Source organism: Stigmatopora argus, chromosome 20, assembly GCF_051989625.1.
Source record: "Stigmatopora argus isolate UIUO_Sarg chromosome 20, RoL_Sarg_1.0, whole genome shotgun sequence".
Classification (NCBI taxonomy): domain Eukaryota; kingdom Metazoa; phylum Chordata; class Actinopteri; order Syngnathiformes; family Syngnathidae; genus Stigmatopora; species Stigmatopora argus.
In genome coordinates, this window is record NC_135406.1 from 1,968,489 (window position 1) to 1,987,761 (window position 19,273).

Consider the following 19,273-nt stretch of genomic DNA (forward strand, 5'->3'; position numbering starts at 1 on the left):
TCATTAGCAAATAAAAGCTCCAAAAATCATTTTATGGTAGGCGGATGAACCCAGAAGTCTCATTTTCCGTTAAGTGGGGTGCGCACACTCATTTTTAACATCCACACGTGCCGGGGTGCGCACACTCATTTTTAACATCCAAACGTGCCTTTTCCATTGCGCATGATCTCATTAGCCTATGAGATGCCGTATGGCAATACACTGGATGAGTCACCTGGCCAATGGCAGCCAATGAGTTAATTTATGAGAGACGTTAAAGCTGATCTGGTCGTAGAAATGTTGATGTGTTTTTTTAGCGTGAGTGCTGGAAGTGAACATTCAGTGGACAAATTGTGACTCTTTCAAAGCAACTCCGACTCTTTTATCACTAGTAAAGATTGTTGTTTTTTCACGAGTAAAATTGGACCGAATATATTCCGTTTAATTATCATACATGCAAGCGAATGCAAGGAAAGGTTAATAAGTTTCATTCTTCCTTTTTCATCTTTTTCTAAGCTATCAAACGGAACACTGACTTTGATGTTTACATTAGTTTTCTTTGGGTTCACTTCTAACACCGGCTTTTGATGGCAAACAAGCATGCAATTAGCTCGTTAACTGACCAGAATACGCATCGGTCGTGGTGACTGTGATCCTCATGTCGTATGTTCTGAGATCTGGGTTGCGCTCGTCCAATGATTGAAACGTTTGTGTTCTGAAACTTTCAGCAATGCTGCCCACTGCTGGAGGCTATAGCAATCTTGTCTACGGATTGGAATTCACAGTATACCTGCTAAGTTCACGTACCGCAAAGTACATCTTTGGCATTGAGGGACTTGTAATACTCAACCTGTTATTCCGTCCCAATGTATCGGTATCAAAAAATATCCTAAATATGAGGAAGAAAAAAAACAAGTGGCTATCGCAATTATACAATGGAGGAAGAGACTCCGTTTGGACCGTGAACTGAGAACCAATTGGTTTCTGTCACATCCGTCGGACTGTTTTGCCGGCTCGAAAAGCAGAAAAAGTAGTTGGCACCAATAGAAATGGTTGTCAGAACGTGACAAAAAAGGCAACGAGGCTTAGCGCAGATTTGGAAATAACACATTCCGTCGTTAATGAGAACCACTTGCTTCTTATTGAATGTGTTAACTTTCCACGGTGGAGCAGAATGCGCGACTTAACGCAGATGGGAGCTTTTAATTCCGCTGGCTCGCTATCAGATCGCCCGGAAATAGTGGCCGTCCATCCTTCCTTGATGTTTGAGTGCAGTTTTTAAAAGAGGCCTTTTTCATTTCAACGCTGGCGATTGTGTGACTGTCGGTGGTGTTGACATGAAGAAAGCTTTTCAGTTTCCTTCAGCCTGTAAAACACACGCTTTCCACTCCCGGACTGCACAAATGGAAGCCTGATGCAAAAGCTACTTGGACTCGTATACATAATTAGGCTGGAGACTTTATTTGACAGTGATTGATTAGTTTGAGAAAAATGTGATTAAAAATGCGTTTCTAAATCTTTCTGTTTCACTCCATGAAGGGATTAGCATCCATTGCCTAAGCAGCCAAATTCAAAGCGACATTTCTGACCTCTTTAACCTTTCTTCTTTGTTATTTTGAAATCCCGTTTCCCCGCTTCCATCTACCGAACATATCACGCTAACGTTCCGCTTCAGTAATTACCTTCAACGCAAGGAGACATAACCTTTTGATTTCGATACCATCAAAACTAGCAAAAAAGTATCCGTCCCCCGACGTTACATTTGGTGACACTCTATTTGATTGGACTATTTCTTTTGGGAAGGCCAAACGAGCCCCTGGAACAGATTGCGGGTTTTTCCGACGGTTAACCGCATCAATTCAGCTCAGCGCGTCGCTCTGTTTGGCACGTTAGCTGACAGCGAGAGATTTGCTAACAATACATATGTAATTGCTTTGGCTGCTCTGCACGCTTTATCTTCTGGTAGCTCGGCGCAGCTGTATTTTCCAGCGACATCCACTGCTCTCTCAACTTCTGGAAAGCACGTTAGCCTGACGCCTAATATGTGTAAACGTCTAAGGCGGACGAAAAGCCCGTGCCAGGTCATTAGCACCAGACGCCGCCTTTTCTGTACTTTTCAACAAAGAGAATATTACACGGGTTCCTTGCGTTCCCCTGCTTGAAGACGCATTCGCTAAAGATATGTCGCTAACTGACAGCGCGTCCGCCGTCCTTATAGGATCTCGGGTCTTTCCTCTTGGCAATGCTGACATATTTTTCTCCCCTCCCCCCTGACAGCGCCGGCGTGGGTCGCACCGGTTGCTTCATCGTTATCGACGCCATGCTGGAGAGGATCAAGCACGAGAAGACGGCGGACATCTACGGGCACGTGACGCTGATGCGCGCCCAGCGCAATTACATGGTGCAGACGGAAGACCAGTACGTCTTCATCCACGACGCCTTGCTGGAGGCCGTCAACTGCGGCACCACCGAAGTGCCGGCCCGGAATCTCTATGCGTACATCCAGAAACTGACGCAAATCGAGGCCGGGGAGAACGTCACCGGCATGGAACTCGAGTTCAAGGTTGGTTCCGGCGAAGGACGAAGGTCTCCAAATGTAGTAAAGGTGGATTAGTTAGCTCAGGGGTCCCCAAACCGGTCCTCGAGGGCCGGTGTGGGTGCAGGTTTTTGTTCCAACCGATCCAGCACAGACAGTTTGACCAATGAGATTTCAGCAGAAAACAAGAAGCACCTGACTGCAATCCACTGATTGCACTTGTAGGACACCAGATTGGTGAAAAGGTGTCCTCTTTCGGCCCTTTGTGGAATAGTTTGGTGACCACTGAGTTAGCTTGTGGTTTGGCCGGGAGTCGGAATTTAGACGGTTTCTGTCCGGGAAGGTTGGTCTCCGGTCTCCTCCCACCAGACCAATTTTCCGCCATTCCGCTCTTGTCAAACCCAGAGAGTTTCTTCCCCTTGTATCATTCTCAACCGGCTTTTTCTTCCTGTCCGCCCCCTTCCAACGCAGCGTTTGGCCAACACCAAAGCCCATACGTCGCGATTCATCAGCGCCAACCTCCCGTGCAACAAGTTCAAGAACCGCCTGGTGAACATCATGCCGTACGAGTCCACGCGGGTGTGTCTCCAGCCGATTCGAGGCGTGGAGGGATCCGACTACATCAACGCGAGTTTCATCGACGGCTACAGGTAAAAACCGAAAAAACCTGGACCGCCTACGCCTCGGTCCGAAAAGCCTTCATCTCTTATTTTTTTTTCTATCCGGCAGACAACAGAAGGCTTATATTGCCACACAGGGACCACTGGCAGAAACCACGGAGGATTTCTGGAGAATGCTCTGGGAGCACAACTCCACCATCGTCGTCATGCTCACCAAGCTCCGAGAAATGGGCCGGGTAGGCTTTGGGAAAAAGTCTCAAATATCCGCAGGCGGCCACTATTAGACGCTTTGATTTTTCTTTCCCAGGAAAAATGTCACCAGTACTGGCCCGCAGAACGGTCCGCCAGATACCAGTACTTTGTGGTGGACCCCATGGCCGAGTACAACATGCCGCAGTACATCCTCCGGGAATTCAAAGTGACGGACGCCAGGGTAAGCGGACGTTGTCGTGGCGTGGAGCTGCTGTTTATCCCACGCTAAGAGTCTTTTAAGCGTAAATATTGTGAGCGGCTCAATGCTGCCAGACGTTGTAATTCCATCACAGGCTTACCCAGATGAACGTTGCAGGCTGTCTTCCTTCTCTTGCTGCGTGCGTGCGCTAGGCTCGGCGTCCAATCCGTTTAAAGTGTCAGGGTTGACCGCGAACGACACGTGAAATGACTCCCGCTCTCTCCCTCGCAGGACGGCCAATCGCGAACGGTGCGGCAGTTCCAGTTCACAGATTGGCCCGAGCAAGGAGTGCCAAAATCTGGGGAGGGTTTCATCGATTTCATTGGCCAAGTTCATAAAACAAAAGAACAATTCGGCCAAGACGGGCCTATCTCGGTCCACTGTAGGTAAGTCAATGGCGGTCTTTGAAATGGGAGTCTCTTTCGCCATTATTTTGACACGTTTCCCCGCCTCGCTCAGCGCTGGCGTCGGTCGGACCGGCGTCTTCATCACCCTCAGCATTGCCTTGGAGCGAATGAGATACGAGGGCGTCGTGGACGTCTTTCAGACCGTGAAAATGTTGCGAACGCAGAGACCGGCTATGGTGCAGACCGAGGTACGTCCCCGTATGGTTTAGAAACCAATCGAACTGATCGTTTGGTCAAGATTCTTCGAGTAGGACCTCCCTTGCTTGCCTTCAGATGCTAAAACCAGGTCATAGTACAGTCCTAAATATCATACGCATTTAGACCTGTTCAAATGGATGGGATGGCTCCAAATGATAAGATGAATAATCTTTTTATTTACCCAAAAATCAACTATTGGCAACTTTAGTCCAAGTAAAACTATTTTTATTTTCCTACCGAGGTAAGGCAGATTGTCAAACGTCTTCTCCGGTGCCAAGAAAATGTTTCTTTTTTGTGTTCCCAGGATCAATACCAGTTCTGCTACAGAGCCGGATTAGAGTACCTGGGAAGCTTTGATCACTATGCAACGTAAAAGACTTGGCGTCGGAGGAAAACGCGGAAAGGCAAGAAAAAAAATCCAGTCGCTCCTCTCTTTTGAGCCATAATTTACTGCTCGAGAACGTCCAAACTCTTTGCGGAAAAAAAACTTATTAAATGTTGGATGTGCGACATGAACCCGTTCCAAAACCGAAAAAAAAAAAATCCCTGCTGGACCAAGTATTTTCCCAATCCAAGTCAATACTGGCCTTGTCACCATGTGGTGGAATCCGGACCAGTGAAGCACATTGTTGCATTTTTTTTTGGGGTTCTTTCAGTTTTTTTGTTTTTTTTCGCTTCGAGGATTTTACCGTACGAACCCGGCACGGAATGCGACTCGACCCGGGTGAACACGTTTTGAGGAGCGTGGGGAAGTCGACGCACATTGTAAAAAAACAAAACAAAAAATCACGCTCCTCGAGAAAACTCAGACGAACGACGCTTGGACGGACATTGACGCTGACGTAACCCCTCCCACTGTTCTCAATGTTCATCATCTAAAGGGATTTACGCAAAAGATATGCGGGGTAAAATCAAATGATTTTAGTTTTTTAGTACTTGACGATTTTTCTTTGAGGAAAAAAGTGTACATTTGTTTTTATTTTTACACTCGGAAAGAAACGTATTGACATGTTTTCCTGGACTGGAGCTATTTGCGCGGAATTTCAGTTTGTAGCACGTGAATTGACTTAAAGGGGGGAGGGGATTAAGGCTTAAGGTCCGGGTTTTCAAAGCCTTTTGCCTCAAATTGTTTTTCAACTCCCATCCGATAAACTGGGGCTTTGTGGAATCAACAGGGATGAGCAAAGTATGAAGTTGCTGCTATCTATTACCTTAGTTCTTCCATGTCGGGATGATGACAGAGATGAATTGGCTCTATCTAGCTGAATATATATCTAAAAGAAGGTCAGATGTGGCTAAAAATAACAATAAGCCGCTCCCGAACGCTGAGGGGAAAGTGCCGTTTCACTGGAATGCACATCGGTAGCACGCCATTCTGATTCAGTGCATCTTTTCTCGTGCAATAAATGTGTTATAAGGTCACGGCGCCACGCCTCGACAGGCCCCGCCCCCCCTGCAAGCGTCACGTGGGAATGTCCGTCAGCTGACCGTCACCCTCGGCTCCGCCCGATAGGACAAGCGAGGTTTTGTATGTCATTTCAACCCATTCTACACTCATTTTTTTCCGTTTTGTTTTTGCATTTAGAGTGCCTTATATTTATGCCTGTTTTTATACCATTTCAGTGTATCTTTTGAGTATTTGTCGATAGAGAAGTATGTCCATTTACGGTAGGAATCACCACGTCACACGATTATATATGCAAACAACATTTTGAAGATCATTTTGTCATGTTAGTGGCCTTACCGTGGCAGGGTGGGTGCACGACTTTTTCGCAGGAAGTTAAAAAAAAAATGACACAGGTTCAAAAAGGGAAAATCAACGACGAAAATGCGTTTCAGAATATTCATCGCCCCCCTGAAAAGATATTGAAATTTCATTCACCAGCTCGTCGCTAACATGGTGGTGTATACAAATGGTATCCGAGCATGTTAATGGTGCTAACCGTATTAGACATGTTTCTTTTTTGAGGAGAGAAACGACTATTTCTGGTCTTGGTTTGAAAATGTGTAAAGCAATGTTGACCCAACTCAATTTGGCACTTGCGTAGATTCGGATATATTTTAGAGGATGTGCATTCCAGGTTTTTCTTTCCCATTGAAACACAAGCAATTAATTCTGTTCGCATTTCTGTTTATTGCCAGAAAAAAAATATTCTTAACGGTTTTATTTTATTTTTATTTTTAATGTAACGCATAATAAAATATTGCAGGATGGCCCGGTAAGGAAGATTTGCACTTTCTCTGTCTTTGTACTATGCACTGCCCTATTGATTCTAAACCCAATAATATATTACTTGAACCCATTAAGGAAAAAAATATTTCCATTCATTTTGCGTGTATGTAAATAACAGAAAAAAAATCTCAACTCTAAAAAAAAAAAATTGTGGCAAGTAAAAAAGACGTTCATTCCGTTGCTCTGCTAACTTTAGCTGCGGAAAAATTCTGTGGCCCCGCCCTCAGATCACCTGTTCAGCTTGGAGTGTCATTAACAAAAATAAAACGTTGTGTTCCTCAGCTCTATCTCTCGTCCGGATGCATAAACTGAAAATGAAAGTCATGAAATTGTACAAAAACAAAAGAAAAAAAATCAGCTTGTTAAAAAAAAAAAATTCATACGATACCTCGGATTAGTTGTACGTGTAAATTGTTTCTTTTTCTCTGGATGAAAGGAGTGCTTTTTATTTTCTTACTTAGGTCACATTGGTGCGCAAAGACGTCTGTATGAGAAATCAAAGTCACATTTGTTATAAATGAATTCTATTAAAAAAATGTCTGTGTTATACGCTGGCCTTTTACTGGGACGGTCTTAACTAAACGCATTTCTCTTATAGTTTTGTTTTTTTATAGTTCACTGACCCTCCAAAATTTCGCCTTAAATGAAAGATTCCTTAAGCAAACGGACCCAATCTGGGGGTGCCGGACTTGGCGGCGAACAAACGGAGCATCTCAATCGCTCGGGGCCCCGGGCCCTTCACGCCGTCGCTTCGGTGAAGGCGGTCGTGCCGCGGAGACACCCGCGGCCCGCCGTTGACGAGCGTGACGATGACCCGTACGGGGATCCTCAATGGAGCGAGAGGCCCCCCGCGCTTGATTTTTACTCGGAAAGACGGGGCTAGCTCGGGTAGGGGCGAAAACCGCATTTTTCTGGAAAACCGGCATTCCCGGGGCCTCTCCAGTAGCCTTTGTTGTAAAGAAGTCTCCCAGTTTGATAGACTCCGGACTTGCGGGGCGAGGCTTCTTGGGCACATCCTGGCGCTAAGCTAAGCTAAGCTATCCTGCCAGTCATTCGGCAAGATGCTAAAAGTGTATGGGGGAAATGGAAGTATAATATAATAATAATAATCGGACATAGGCTTTGTCATCATCATTGACTCGACAAAAGCCTAATTGTCGTCATACCCCAAAAAAACCTTACAAACACCGTACGACTCGTACGGTGTTTGTAAGTTTTTTTGGGGTTTGTAAGGGGAATCAATAATCATTTCTAAGGGCAGTTATCGGCAGAGGTTGACAGGTATGAGATAAGAATCATTTAAAAACTAAAGTTAAGAAAATACCAATGAAAATGTTGAAAAAACAAGCCTAAAGAAGCTGATGTTTGTCTTTATTTATTTATTTTCAAAACCTGGAAGTCACGGATCATGTCGCCGTTGATCGAAAACAGAAATAATAGAGAAAATAATTGAAAAAATAGTCTGCTTTGGACAAACACAAGCTGAGCCGTATAAACAGCCTCGGAGGAGAAAAAAACTAAACGGGCCGCTACCTGCAAATAACTTACTCCTTCTCATCATGTAATTCAATAAAACGGGGCTGAGCACAGCACAGTCCCCGAGGAGCTAGCAAAGCAGAAAAGAAGAAAAAAAAAAACCCAAACCGCAATGGCGGACTGCTACAGCTCCGGGCTATACAAGTGCATTTAACTAGCACAGATTAACTACTGTAGTCCCAGCGGTGGCCTACGCGTCCTGGTGTAGCGCCTCGAGGGTGCAAGATAACAACCTGGGACTTGGATAGGGGGTGGGTGGTTGGGGGGTCTACGCCAAGATAGACCAAAGCCCGGCATCCTGTGCTAAACTTGAAGTCCTAACCTGTCTAAAGCTGAGGAAGCAATTCCGAAGCCCGAGGCCAAGACATCAAGTCAACCAACCGCTAGATCGTATTAACATTTAGTAAGAGCAACAGCATTCTAATTGAATTGACGCACCCCCTCAAGGTGTGCTCGTTAAGATGCCGTCTTTTAATGTCTCTACATGTGGCGGTGTCGACGGGACTTGGACAAAAACAGGCCACGCTGGGGGAAAAAAAAAGCTACTTTTGCCCAACCAAAGTCAAAAAATGCTGTTTTTGAGGCCGTGTGTTGTTTATTCCGTTTTTTTTCTCGTTTAATGAAATGTATTCCAGCCAGTGGGTGAATGGCGGCCGACTTGGATGTGAGATGCAGGTAAGCGGGTTTCAAAATGGAAAATTCCTGATGAGTATGATGTCATTTTATAGATGCTGGCTTTTTCCAATTAACTTAATGTAGACGAGATGGGATTGCTAACGTGTGGCCAATGTGGTGTCATCGTTTCAAGAGCGCCACCCTGCACTTTCATATCGCCAAGTCATCGTTTCTGCAGATGAGGTAAGATGACGGCCGGGGTTGCGTCACTTTGGCGAACAAAACTTTTTTTGATTGACGCAGTGGGTTTTTTTCGTTTTCCTATAGCCGCCTTCCTTGTATTTGTGAAGATCTAATTAACATTACCAAGTAAATAAAGCATATTTTAACGGCACCTTATCAAATAATGTCTGCTGGATATCTTGATTGGAGCTGTAAAATAAATATAGACTTTGAAAATATTGCTACGACAAGAGCAAGCGCGTCAGAGTCAAAATGGTAGTTTGTATTATATAACAAAAATAATCCTGACATACTTCAAATACATTTGGTGAATTTGATGTGACCGATAGTTAGCATTTGTGTGCCATTTCACTGCATTTTTTGGGAGTAGACTAATAATAATCTTGACCATACTGCACATGCGGGTTGGATTAGTGTCTTGTTTATTATACTTAACAAGGATTAGATTTTTAGGGTTTTTTTCTTCCTTTTTTAAGGCGGGATTTACATATCTAGGGCGGACGCAACTTCTTTTTTAAATGTTATCCAGCCTAAGTGTCTGGAAGGAGATTCGGGCTAAACCCACAAGAAAGTCGTGGCGCTAACAGACGATTAAGACAAAATCTGATGACGTCACCTTAACGTTCATTTTGGGGAGTTTGTGCTCTCAATTCCTCACCAACGAACCTGTCATTGATATTTTCTCCATTTCCTACTCAAAATAAATTGGCTATGATGTTGTCGATTAAAGATAATTGTTTCAGGGAGCCGTGACTAGAGTATATTTCAATTTTTATCGATTTGATTTGGATTAAAAGTCAAACTTCTACGATTTAAGACCGTGACGAATGTTGCCACTCTTTGACAGATGAAGAACATTAAAAAAAGTCATTAAAATGGAATAAGATAATAATGTTTTTCCCCGAAAAAAATGCTTCCGAGGAAACTCATCTTGGAAAATGTATTTATTTTTATTTTTTTTGTCAAAATGCCTTAAAGCCGCGGCGCTAGCTTCGAGAGAAAATGGATCCCACGTTCTTTCTTGGTGTGTGTGGTGCTCTCCCACAAAGATCTGGGTGAAGGCAACCCTACGACCTTAAATTCCAACAAATCTATGCTAACTTGGAGACCTTTTCTTCACCAGCGTCAACAAACGGCCGGGTTTTACGCAAATACGCTTTCCTTCCAGCGTCTTCGGAGCCACGGCGAGGTTACACGTCGCCAGTTTTCTGTTCCAAATCCCTCCTTTTGCGTAGGAAGCTCCATGTGGTGCTTTTCAGGGCCTCCTATTTCACAGCACGTGTGCCTGGAGGGCCCGCGCTAACAAGGTCTAATTTGACACTCTTTTCTGAGAGGGCCCCAATTTGGAACTTCCTTAAGACGGCGTTTAAGTAAACAGCCGCCAACAATGTGACTAATCAGAAAAGGCGAGCTCAGGCAGGCAGATGCGCCTCCGCATTGCAGATGAAGACGTCGAGGCGTCCAATCAATCGCCAATTAGCGGCGTTTCACCAGCAGCTGTGACTGAGATACGCCGCTATTTAAAAAAAAAAAGAAATAATGACGTCACGGTACGTGAAGAGTCGCCTTCGTGTTATGATTGCTGGTAGGTAGCAGTTTACCCGGCTGTTTTTCCCCCCCGATATCCACGTTGAAGTGGTCAAATGTGCGGAAAAAAAGTATTACGATTCCTGTCCGTCGCTAAGAAATCTCGGAAATGCATTTTCTTATCAGGCTGGGCCGGGAGAAGTATCACGCGGCGGCTAAGAAGTACACTGATTCGGAGATTAGGGGCTCGGAACGCTCTCAACGGGCCGAAAGAAGCTTTTTGGAATTCAAATGGAAAAGCTGCCATCTTTCCATTTGGGGGGTGAGGCTCTGGCGATGTGTGTAAATGTTAACCTTGTTGTCGAGGTGTCCAATCCGTTCTGACTGATAGGTTTATTAATTAGTCTTTAATAAAACAGAGAGACATCATTTGGCATACTCTAGCAACCAACTTGCAAGGAAAATCACTTAGCTTAGAGAGGGAACATTGCATAGGAGCCTATCGGCCCGTATTTTTGTAGTAAGCGCAATCGGTTCCCTGTACTTGTTTCCACATCATGCCGACTGTCTGAAACTTTAGTTTTTTTGGAGTGAGTTCTTTTTGGATCATTGTCATCTTCTATCTGACTTCTAGCACCCTCAATGTTTTAATCCGATGTAGGTTGTCTCCAAAAGTGTGCTTTATAGTCCGGAAGATACGGCAGACACATGCATTTCCCAGGTCATCTTAAAAAAATAAAAGAATGTCATGTTATGTTCATTTTATTTTCCATTTCTATGACATTTACCGCTCCAAAAATCCGAAAGAGGGAAAAGCTGTGTTCAATAACTTCCCTTTGACCGTCTTTTGGAATCCGCTTGGCTAACCCCGCCTCGCAAGTGATCGCCATTCCAGCGGCGTCTGCATCGCAAAGATGGCGGCGTGTGATATTGACATGGAATTCCTTGCCAATATTACAATAAAGAAACACAATCGCTAAATAGGAACGGGATCCTTCCCCAGCTGCGGGAAAACGACGGCTGTGCAAAGCGCCAAGCTTCACAGCCCGATGCCTTCCATCTTTTTATAATAAGCCATTGTTTTCTGTTTGCGGGCTCATCAAATTAAATTGCAAGCCTCGCCGATTCCGCCGCCCGCCCTCTTTTTTTCCTCGTGGCAACGCGACGCCATCGAGCAGCAAATATAGAAAAGCGCCATCTCTTTAGAAAATGGTGGCGCAAAGAATTTTAAAAAAAAGTGTCACCCCGCACCCAAGGGATTTTATCGAGCCGGAGTTGAGTAAGAGGCTTCGGTGGGCTCGGAATACTCGGCATTAACCTTTAAGTCCGTCGATATACGCCACGGGTTACTACACTTTGCCTTTGATTTAACCCCAGCAAAAGACGCATTTAGCATTGTCACGGGTGTAAGTAGAAATCGATACGATAGAAATACATCTGTAGGCTGAAAAAGACACGATTTAAGAGAATTGAATAGTCGACCAAAGGTAGGGAGGTCTGAAATACTTTATATTTATTTAATATTTAATATTTATTCTTCTGTAGAAACCGATCATGTGAAAAACGTGGCAAAAAAAGCTATGGACTTTCACTTTCCACGACAACGCACTCGTAACGGAACAAACAAATTTAAATTAACTTGGATGAATATATACAGACACAATCTAACATATGTTTAATGTAACTTTACACAAAACTGAATGCTAGTTTTGTCTTAATCTTTTTTTTACCTTCGTTTTCCGGATTAGCGGTTTGCCACGCCTCCACCCTCACATTCGCTATTGATGGGCTGTTTGCTGTTGTATTTCCTTCAAAAGATTCCGAAAATGATGCACACAAATGTCCTCACAAGAGGATAACGCACGACCACTTGCCAACGACAAGTAGTCTTGAATGAGCGATCGCGGGAGCTAACAGGCTAAGGAAGGAATAACAGCCCACCCACATATTGATTGTGGGTAATGCAGTTTTATTCTGAGAAAGGGTGCCATTGGCTATGGGTGTTGCGTGCACGATATAGTAGTTATACACGAAAGAGATGCGGCCAAACATGGCAGTGCGCTACAATGATAAACAGCCTCTCATGTCATGGCCACCTGGCTTGGTTGCATCTCGAAATTTTGTTCGTATCTAGGGCGAATTATTCGATCGAAATTTTCATCGTACCTCGAGCATGTCGTAGGTAGAGCTGATCGTAGGTCGAGGTACCACTGTACTAGTTTAGCTTGAATAAAGTGCCTGATTTTTTTCTTTGTCTTTTTTTCCACTAGATTTTCTCCACGTTTCCATTTAATCATCGAAAAGGGGAAAACTGAGGAGATGAATGCGAAGGCCTGAACGGATTCATCGTCGGCGCGGGAGCGGTCGCCAATCTCGACGTGTCATCACATCGCTTAATTTCACACTTGACTTGAGACTTTGTGGTGGAACGCAGTGGCCATATTGCCGCGTCCGGTCCAATCACACTCACGGGCAATATGAAGTGGCTGCATCTGAATGGAAAATGCAAAATGGGAGGAAAATGGTCCAATTGGGCTCGAGCGCCGCCAGCCTCGCGTGGACCGTTTTTTGCCTCGAAGAAGACGCGCCATCTGCACTCCGGAGTCCACGTCGCGGGTCCCCCCTCCCCCGCACCAGCTCCGATGGGAGGAATAGATCCCGTTTGAAAAAAAAGGTAACATTAGCAATGACTTTCCACATTCATGGGCCATAAACACCAGAGCAAACGCAGATCAATGAGATTCTATTACCGTCCTATCTCATTTCCCCACAGCTGAATTGGAAATGGCCCAGAGATGGATCGCGTCATTACCGATTCCTGACGCTCGGCGGGAGGCGCCGGCGATCGCGTGAGTGCGCCGAGGTGAGCGCGAGTTCACGCCGGGTGGTCCCGGAGAACCTTCCCTCCGGGACGCAAATACATTTTTGCCGTTGAATGATTTAGCCGTGCCGTGCTAACTTTAGCATCCGGTCCTCACGCCAGCGCCAAGGTGAAAAGTGTCAAAGGGAGCCGACCGAGTGCTTTTTCCATTTTCCCATTAAAAAACGGCCAATATGCGCTTATCTTTGTTCCGGTCCGATAGGCTTTACCACTAAAGATAACGAAAATAATTAGCTAACGCTGGGCAGACGAGCATTGGCGCTCTGTTCATTTGCCAAAATGTCCATTTTGCTAGGAGATTATCGGCGCACTAATAATAAATGTGGTTTTTGCCCCATCAGTGGCGAACGAGGCGGTAAAAATCTTAATTTATTCTTCCCCTGGCAAGATGCACCCTCCCACCAATGAGTTTGTAGGTGTCCAATCCATTCGAAGTAGGAGGAACGAATGAAGAGATTGGAATAGTCGCGTAAACAGTTCACCTCCGAGCTACAATGGGAATTTTAAAAATCTGTCAGCATTTACGGCCACGGTGGAAAATGAAGAAATATCACCGGCGCAGAACAACTGGACCTCCAAATCCGGGGTGCCATACGTTATCCCGATAAAGTGGCGCCGGAACCGTTGTTAAGCTTTGTCACCTAATGACGGGAAACTGATAAGCGGGCGTACCGTGTCATCGCCGATGTAAAACCAAAATAGATTCAATTAATCATTTCAACGGCTGTTAGAGAAGAAAGGGAGATGGTGGGCGGGGCCTAATGAAGAATGATGATGGTGGAATTATGAGGATTTGCTCTTGGAATTAACAGCATGGCAAGCTGCAAGGTTCCTATTTGACCTTTTTCTTATATTCGCAGTTCCGTGCAGTTAAAATGCATTTTTTTCACAACTATGTTCCAAACTATACGTGTCTGAACTCGTGAAAGGACATTTCGTTGAAAGACGTTTGGTCCAGGGACAATTGGTCGACCGGACGTTTGGTTGAACAGACGTTTGGTCGCCGGGTTCGCTCGCTGTCAAATTATGACAGAGTTTACTGTTGATATTTTGATATTAGATATTTAGATGTTAAACTCTCTCTCTCATGATTATAATTTTGAGAGCTGGTTTCAACAGTAACAACCCAGCGACCAAACGTCCGGTCGACCAAACGTCCGGTCGACGAAACGTCCGAGTACGGTCTAAACTGGGAACTCCGATTGGTGTATCGCAGTCAAACACAGTAAATGGGTTACCCCATTGAGCCTAATTCATACTTTATCTAGTGTCAAATTCGTCCTTGGTCTTGGATGAAATAGAATCATTTCAAAATTTTGGCCGGCGCAACCTCACGTCCAAAAAATATGGCACCCGGTCCTACTCGAAAACAATATCTGCGCGTTGTAATTAACGAAGCAGAGTGGACATAAGCAATTCTCGGTCGACCTCGTCCTGAGCTGCCATTGCGAATATCTAATTAAATAATCTCCGTTATGGTTAACCGTCTGCGAAATGAGCAGGTAGGAGGGTGCGGAATGGAAGGCGAAGGTGCCTTTTAAATGTGTTTGTTGTCTTTGACGGCTGTTTCAAGCTAATGTGCACCACCGGCTGTATTTAGCAGTCGTTTGTGGGGAACTCCTAGCTGGCAAGCATTGAATATTCCCAACGATACGAGTCAAACACGGAGGCTTGGAAGCTAGCTCGGGAAAGGTGTTTGTACTTGGCGTCTGCGGAAGCCAGATAGCGCCGGCGTAGGAGCGAAGACGCAAGAAAAAGGCAAAGAATTGAGCTCGCTGGCCGGCCGACGTCTTAACCGGAGCCAGCGGAGAGAACAAAAGATGACTCGGTGGAGGGGAACCACAAAAGCTGGATCCGTTTGGACTGGGAATGTTCACCCCAGTGTCGTTCGATGCAGGATATGTCTTATCCGAATCATTTTGACGTGGGCCGGCAAACTACGAAAAATAGCGCCATTTAAAGTCGGCAGTGGCCGTCATTTGTCGACCGCGCCGCGGCTCTGTCGTTGGCGTGTCGAGAAGCGACAAATACCCGCGGGCTGTCAACGCCGTCCCATTGTGCGGCATTAGTCTCTGCGGAGAGAAGACTGGCGTTGAGGCTGACAAACACAGCGGAGTGAGGGTCATTTAACTCGGCGTCCATTAAAGTCCTCGCCAATGGCGGCGGCCGCATCACTCACTGACGGGGTCACTCGGCTTTGGCGGTAATAAGAAGAAGTTGAAAGGCTCGGCCGGTGCATACTAAACAATTTGCTTTTGGCTTTGCAAACCTGATGTTTCTAGAGGGCACTTGTATTTCTATGGAAGTCAAAGTCAGTGAAACCCTGGCGATCAGCATCAGCACAGCCTTGCGAAGCATGGAAGACAGCCCCGGAATGGATACGCTACCTGCTAGCTAGCTACTATTTGCGAATGGATTGTGGCCGCCTGGACGAACAAATAAAACTCAGCGTTTTCGATGACTCATTTGGACAATTGTTCAATTTGGACACAGAAAATGAGGACTTTGATGGATTTGTGGGTGATGATGACGTGAGTAAGTTGTAAAATGACTAAATAAAGTACAACCAAACTCAGTTTTGCTTCTGTTGCCTTTTTAAAAACGTGTTTTTAGCATTTGGGTGTAGCATGCAAGGACTATATATCCCAGCAGTCACTGCGCACCGGAAACCGGGAATAGAGTCTGGGGCTGCTTCCGGTAGCCAGCGCTATTGCGGTTCGATATTCATATATAATGTATAATATATGCGTCTAAAAAACGGTGCGTCCTTTGTGTTTAAAATACAGAAATAGCACTCGTTACTGACACTGCGGCTAAAAGTAAGATGCGCCATATAGTCGGGAAAATACGGTATTTACTTCTGTATTATTTCAGTTGCAATTTAGCAGTAAAATGATTGCGCAGCTCTTTCGGAAGACGCCAATTTTCCTTGTCAATTGGATAGTCATTTCCGGCCACCCTGACGGACACGTTTGAATTCGCAAATGACATTGACACCTGCTGACCCGGTGTTTAAAAGTTCCCTTTGAAAAGACAGTTGGAGTCTCATAAATATGTCATGGGAGAAACCTATGACCAATTGAGAGAGTGACGCGGGGCCCCGAGATAAAGCTAACACCGCTAATCTGCACATTTCATGCATCATTAAAACGACAGTCAGGAGCTGCTGGGAGAAGGTCATTTAACAGTAGCGTGACGTCCGGCCAGACTCCAGATTTCCGTTTGTCTTGTTGCTACCACTCGTGGTCGCGGTATTATTCCCAAATCGGCAGGATCCACTTGATGGCTCAGACACGGTAGCCAAATTGGTGGTGTGTAAAGAAAGTTTTACATCCTCACAAAAAGGAAACACTGGAAATATTTGCAGTTAACCCCTTGTAGGACGGTGCTTTAAGAGTTTACCTCAATAATCCCCTAAATCAGAGGTCTCCAAACCGGTCCTCGAGGGCCGCTGTGGGTGCAGGTTTTTGTTCCAACCGATCCAACACAAACTGACTGCAATCCACTGATTCCACTTCTAGGATACCAGATTGGTGGAAAGGTTTCCTCTTACAGGTTGGAACGAAAACCCGCACCCATTGCGGCCTTCTGGAATAGTTTGGGGACCACTGCTCTAAATAATCCATTACCTTCCAACCGAGACCACCGGGATTCGTCACATCTTACAGTTTTTTTGTATTTTACCATGTGCTAGTCATGAAGCCCTAAATAAGGCAATGAAGCACCTATTGACGGCTACCGAAACCCGTAAAAGAACGCCATGGTGGGCTTCAGCAATGCTAACAACTAAGAAATAGCCAGGAGAATTAGCACAGCGGTAAGCATGTCATTACCCGGCAGGGGTGCGGAAACAATGTATGCCTCCAAAGTTGTTTCCAAAGACAGCTTCTCTATAAACTCCATGTACGTAGGTGGCCTAGCTTCTTGGGGATAATTATCGACAAAAGATTTGACAGGTTTTTGATATATCCAGAAAGAAATGACAGCTTTTTGGCGGCCATGTCATCTAATATACACGCCAGCACGTGCAGAAAAAATATTGAAAAATGCTAACAAAACCGAAAACCTGACAGCTTCCCATTGGATTTCAAAGAAAACGTTTAAAATGGGACATTGCTAATGAACTACCGACTGTTTCGCGCTGATAAATTTAGTTCTACCTGAGTAGCCGGAGGCTGGCGAGCAAATGAAATTAACAATTCGGGCCATTTGCGGGATGGAAGGTTGCCAGATCTGACTGTGAGAAGATGTACGGAAAAAGCACCAATGCCGGAGTTTCAGGTGCCAATGCGGAAGGAAGACTGAGGCGGCATTGACAAATAGCGGCTGATTTTACTGCGTGCAACTCGGAGAGGAGCTGTTGCCAGGCGATCGATAAATCCATCGCCTCCACTCTGTTTGGCTACCATTAATGATTGATTTCCCCGCCGGACTTATTGATTCACATACACCTCCGTAGCCATAACTTTTTGCCCCTAATTGCACGTAAGAAGCGCACGTTGATGGCTTTTGTCGGCCGGATCGTGTCCGATACATGCGAAGATGTCTGGGAGGTGCGTTGTTTTGACCCCCAGCTGACATTATTCTAGCTCAGGGGTGTCAAACTCGGGTTGGTTCGCGGGCCGCATTAACGTCAACTCCATTTCATGTGGGCTAAACCATTTTAGATCTAATATTTAGATGGTTTTTTTTTAAATTTGATTAAAAGAACTGGATCAAAAGCCCTAAATAGTCAGTTTTTATAGATCTAAAGCAATATTTATTTGAGTTTTTTTCTATATATTTTTAGATTTTACAAAATGATTTTTGAACTAAAAACACAGAAAAAATGGATTTAAAAAATGACAATTATTGATTTAAAAGGGGGAAAATCAGGAAATTTAATAGACATCTGTACTCTTCATTTTAATTTGATTTATAGATCTAAAGCAATGTTTATTTGCGCTTTTTTTTAGTAATGGAAAATTTCTTTTAATCATGTTTTTCATTTCAAATGGAAACATTTTTTTTAAATTATGTTCAATATGAAAGTGGAAAATGGAAAATATCTATATATTTATTTTTAGATCTTACAAAATGCGCTTTGAACTAAAAACAAAAGAAATAAAACTGGATTGAAAATATTGCAATGATTGATTTTAAAAAGGGGAAAATCAGGAAATGTAATGTTCATCTATAATCATTTGAATTTGATCCTAAAACAGAAAGTCGGCACTCATGATTTACTTTCTCGGGCCGCACAAAAGGATGCGGCGGGCCAGATTGGGCCCCCGGACCGCCACTTTGACACCTGTGTTCTAGCTACTCTTTCCTTTTTTTTGCCATTGACGGCGCTAGACGTCCAACCGGTTCTGATTGGGCAGGGAAACTAGAGTCGCCGGGATTAACCGACTGATTGGCAACTTGGCAGAATCTCCAACTAGTTGATTAATCGTACAGACGCTAGACTAGCAGCAATAAAAAAAATATCAATATTTGTACTTGCTGAAATTGAATTCAATGAATAGGAAAATCAAAACATGAGTCCAAAGAATATATATCCCTCCCTGAATGAAATTTATTGACCTGATCATTTTTTCAAGTTTTATTTTGAGCCTCTTAGACGTCCAAGCCGTTTGCGTCTGTCACCCAATCACAGGCTCAGAACCAGATGATTCAAGCAACACCAGGTGTGACTCGTCACCGTCACTGACCACTCAGCCACTCGGAGCTTGACCACACTGCTGGATCATCTTAATCACTTTACTGTAAGTCACATGATTTTGAGTCTGTCAAATTAGAGCTGCCGCAATGTATGGACTAATCAATTTTGCAAGTTGATTCAGCATTTCGAGGCTTTATCAACCAGCAAATTGCTCAAAACCTCATTTTTTTAGCCGTTGGGCTCAGCGGCTAAACGACCGATTGAAATTCACCCCACGCTTGGACGCCTGTCACCGTCCACGGCGCTGACAAAGTCGCACAAAGGGTGTTTTTGAACCGCGGACACCTGGACGCGCAACAAACAGGCACGGAGCAACCAGCGAATGTACCTGACAGCTAATGAA

General features: G+C 44.6%; 1 protein-coding gene and 1 long non-coding RNA gene across 52 annotated transcripts in view; both read left to right on the forward strand.

Moving 5' to 3' along the window:
- LOC144065839 (receptor-type tyrosine-protein phosphatase delta-like) overlaps window positions 1–6,971 on the forward strand; it is a 208,460-nt gene extending 201,489 nt beyond the window's left edge. For all 50 annotated transcript variants that reach the window (XM_077588977.1, XM_077589006.1, XM_077588976.1 and 47 more), the window contains 7 exons: window positions 2,257–2,542; window positions 2,987–3,165; window positions 3,245–3,371; window positions 3,443–3,568; window positions 3,818–3,972; window positions 4,046–4,181; window positions 4,496–6,971. In XM_077588977.1, the coding sequence (XP_077445103.1) occupies window positions 2,257–2,542; window positions 2,987–3,165; window positions 3,245–3,371; window positions 3,443–3,568; window positions 3,818–3,972; window positions 4,046–4,181; window positions 4,496–4,564 (1,078 nt within the window). In that variant the 3' untranslated portion in view covers window positions 4,565–6,971. The remainder of the gene's footprint in view (window positions 1–2,256; window positions 2,543–2,986; window positions 3,166–3,244; window positions 3,372–3,442; window positions 3,569–3,817; window positions 3,973–4,045; window positions 4,182–4,495) is intronic.
- Window positions 6,972–8,229: 1,258 nt separating this feature from the next.
- LOC144066018 (uncharacterized) lies at window positions 8,230–19,239 on the forward strand. 2 transcript variants are annotated; one of them, XR_013297375.1, is made up of 6 exons: window positions 8,230–8,635; window positions 8,720–8,818; window positions 12,616–13,019; window positions 13,119–13,208; window positions 18,865–18,973; window positions 19,116–19,239. It is a non-coding gene; the product is annotated as an uncharacterized LOC144066018 (long non-coding RNA). The 2 variants fall into 2 exon arrangements; XR_013297374.1 differs by lacking the exon at window positions 8,230–8,635 and having other exon boundaries at window positions 8,687–8,818.
- Window positions 19,240–19,273: the final 34 nt, after the last annotated feature.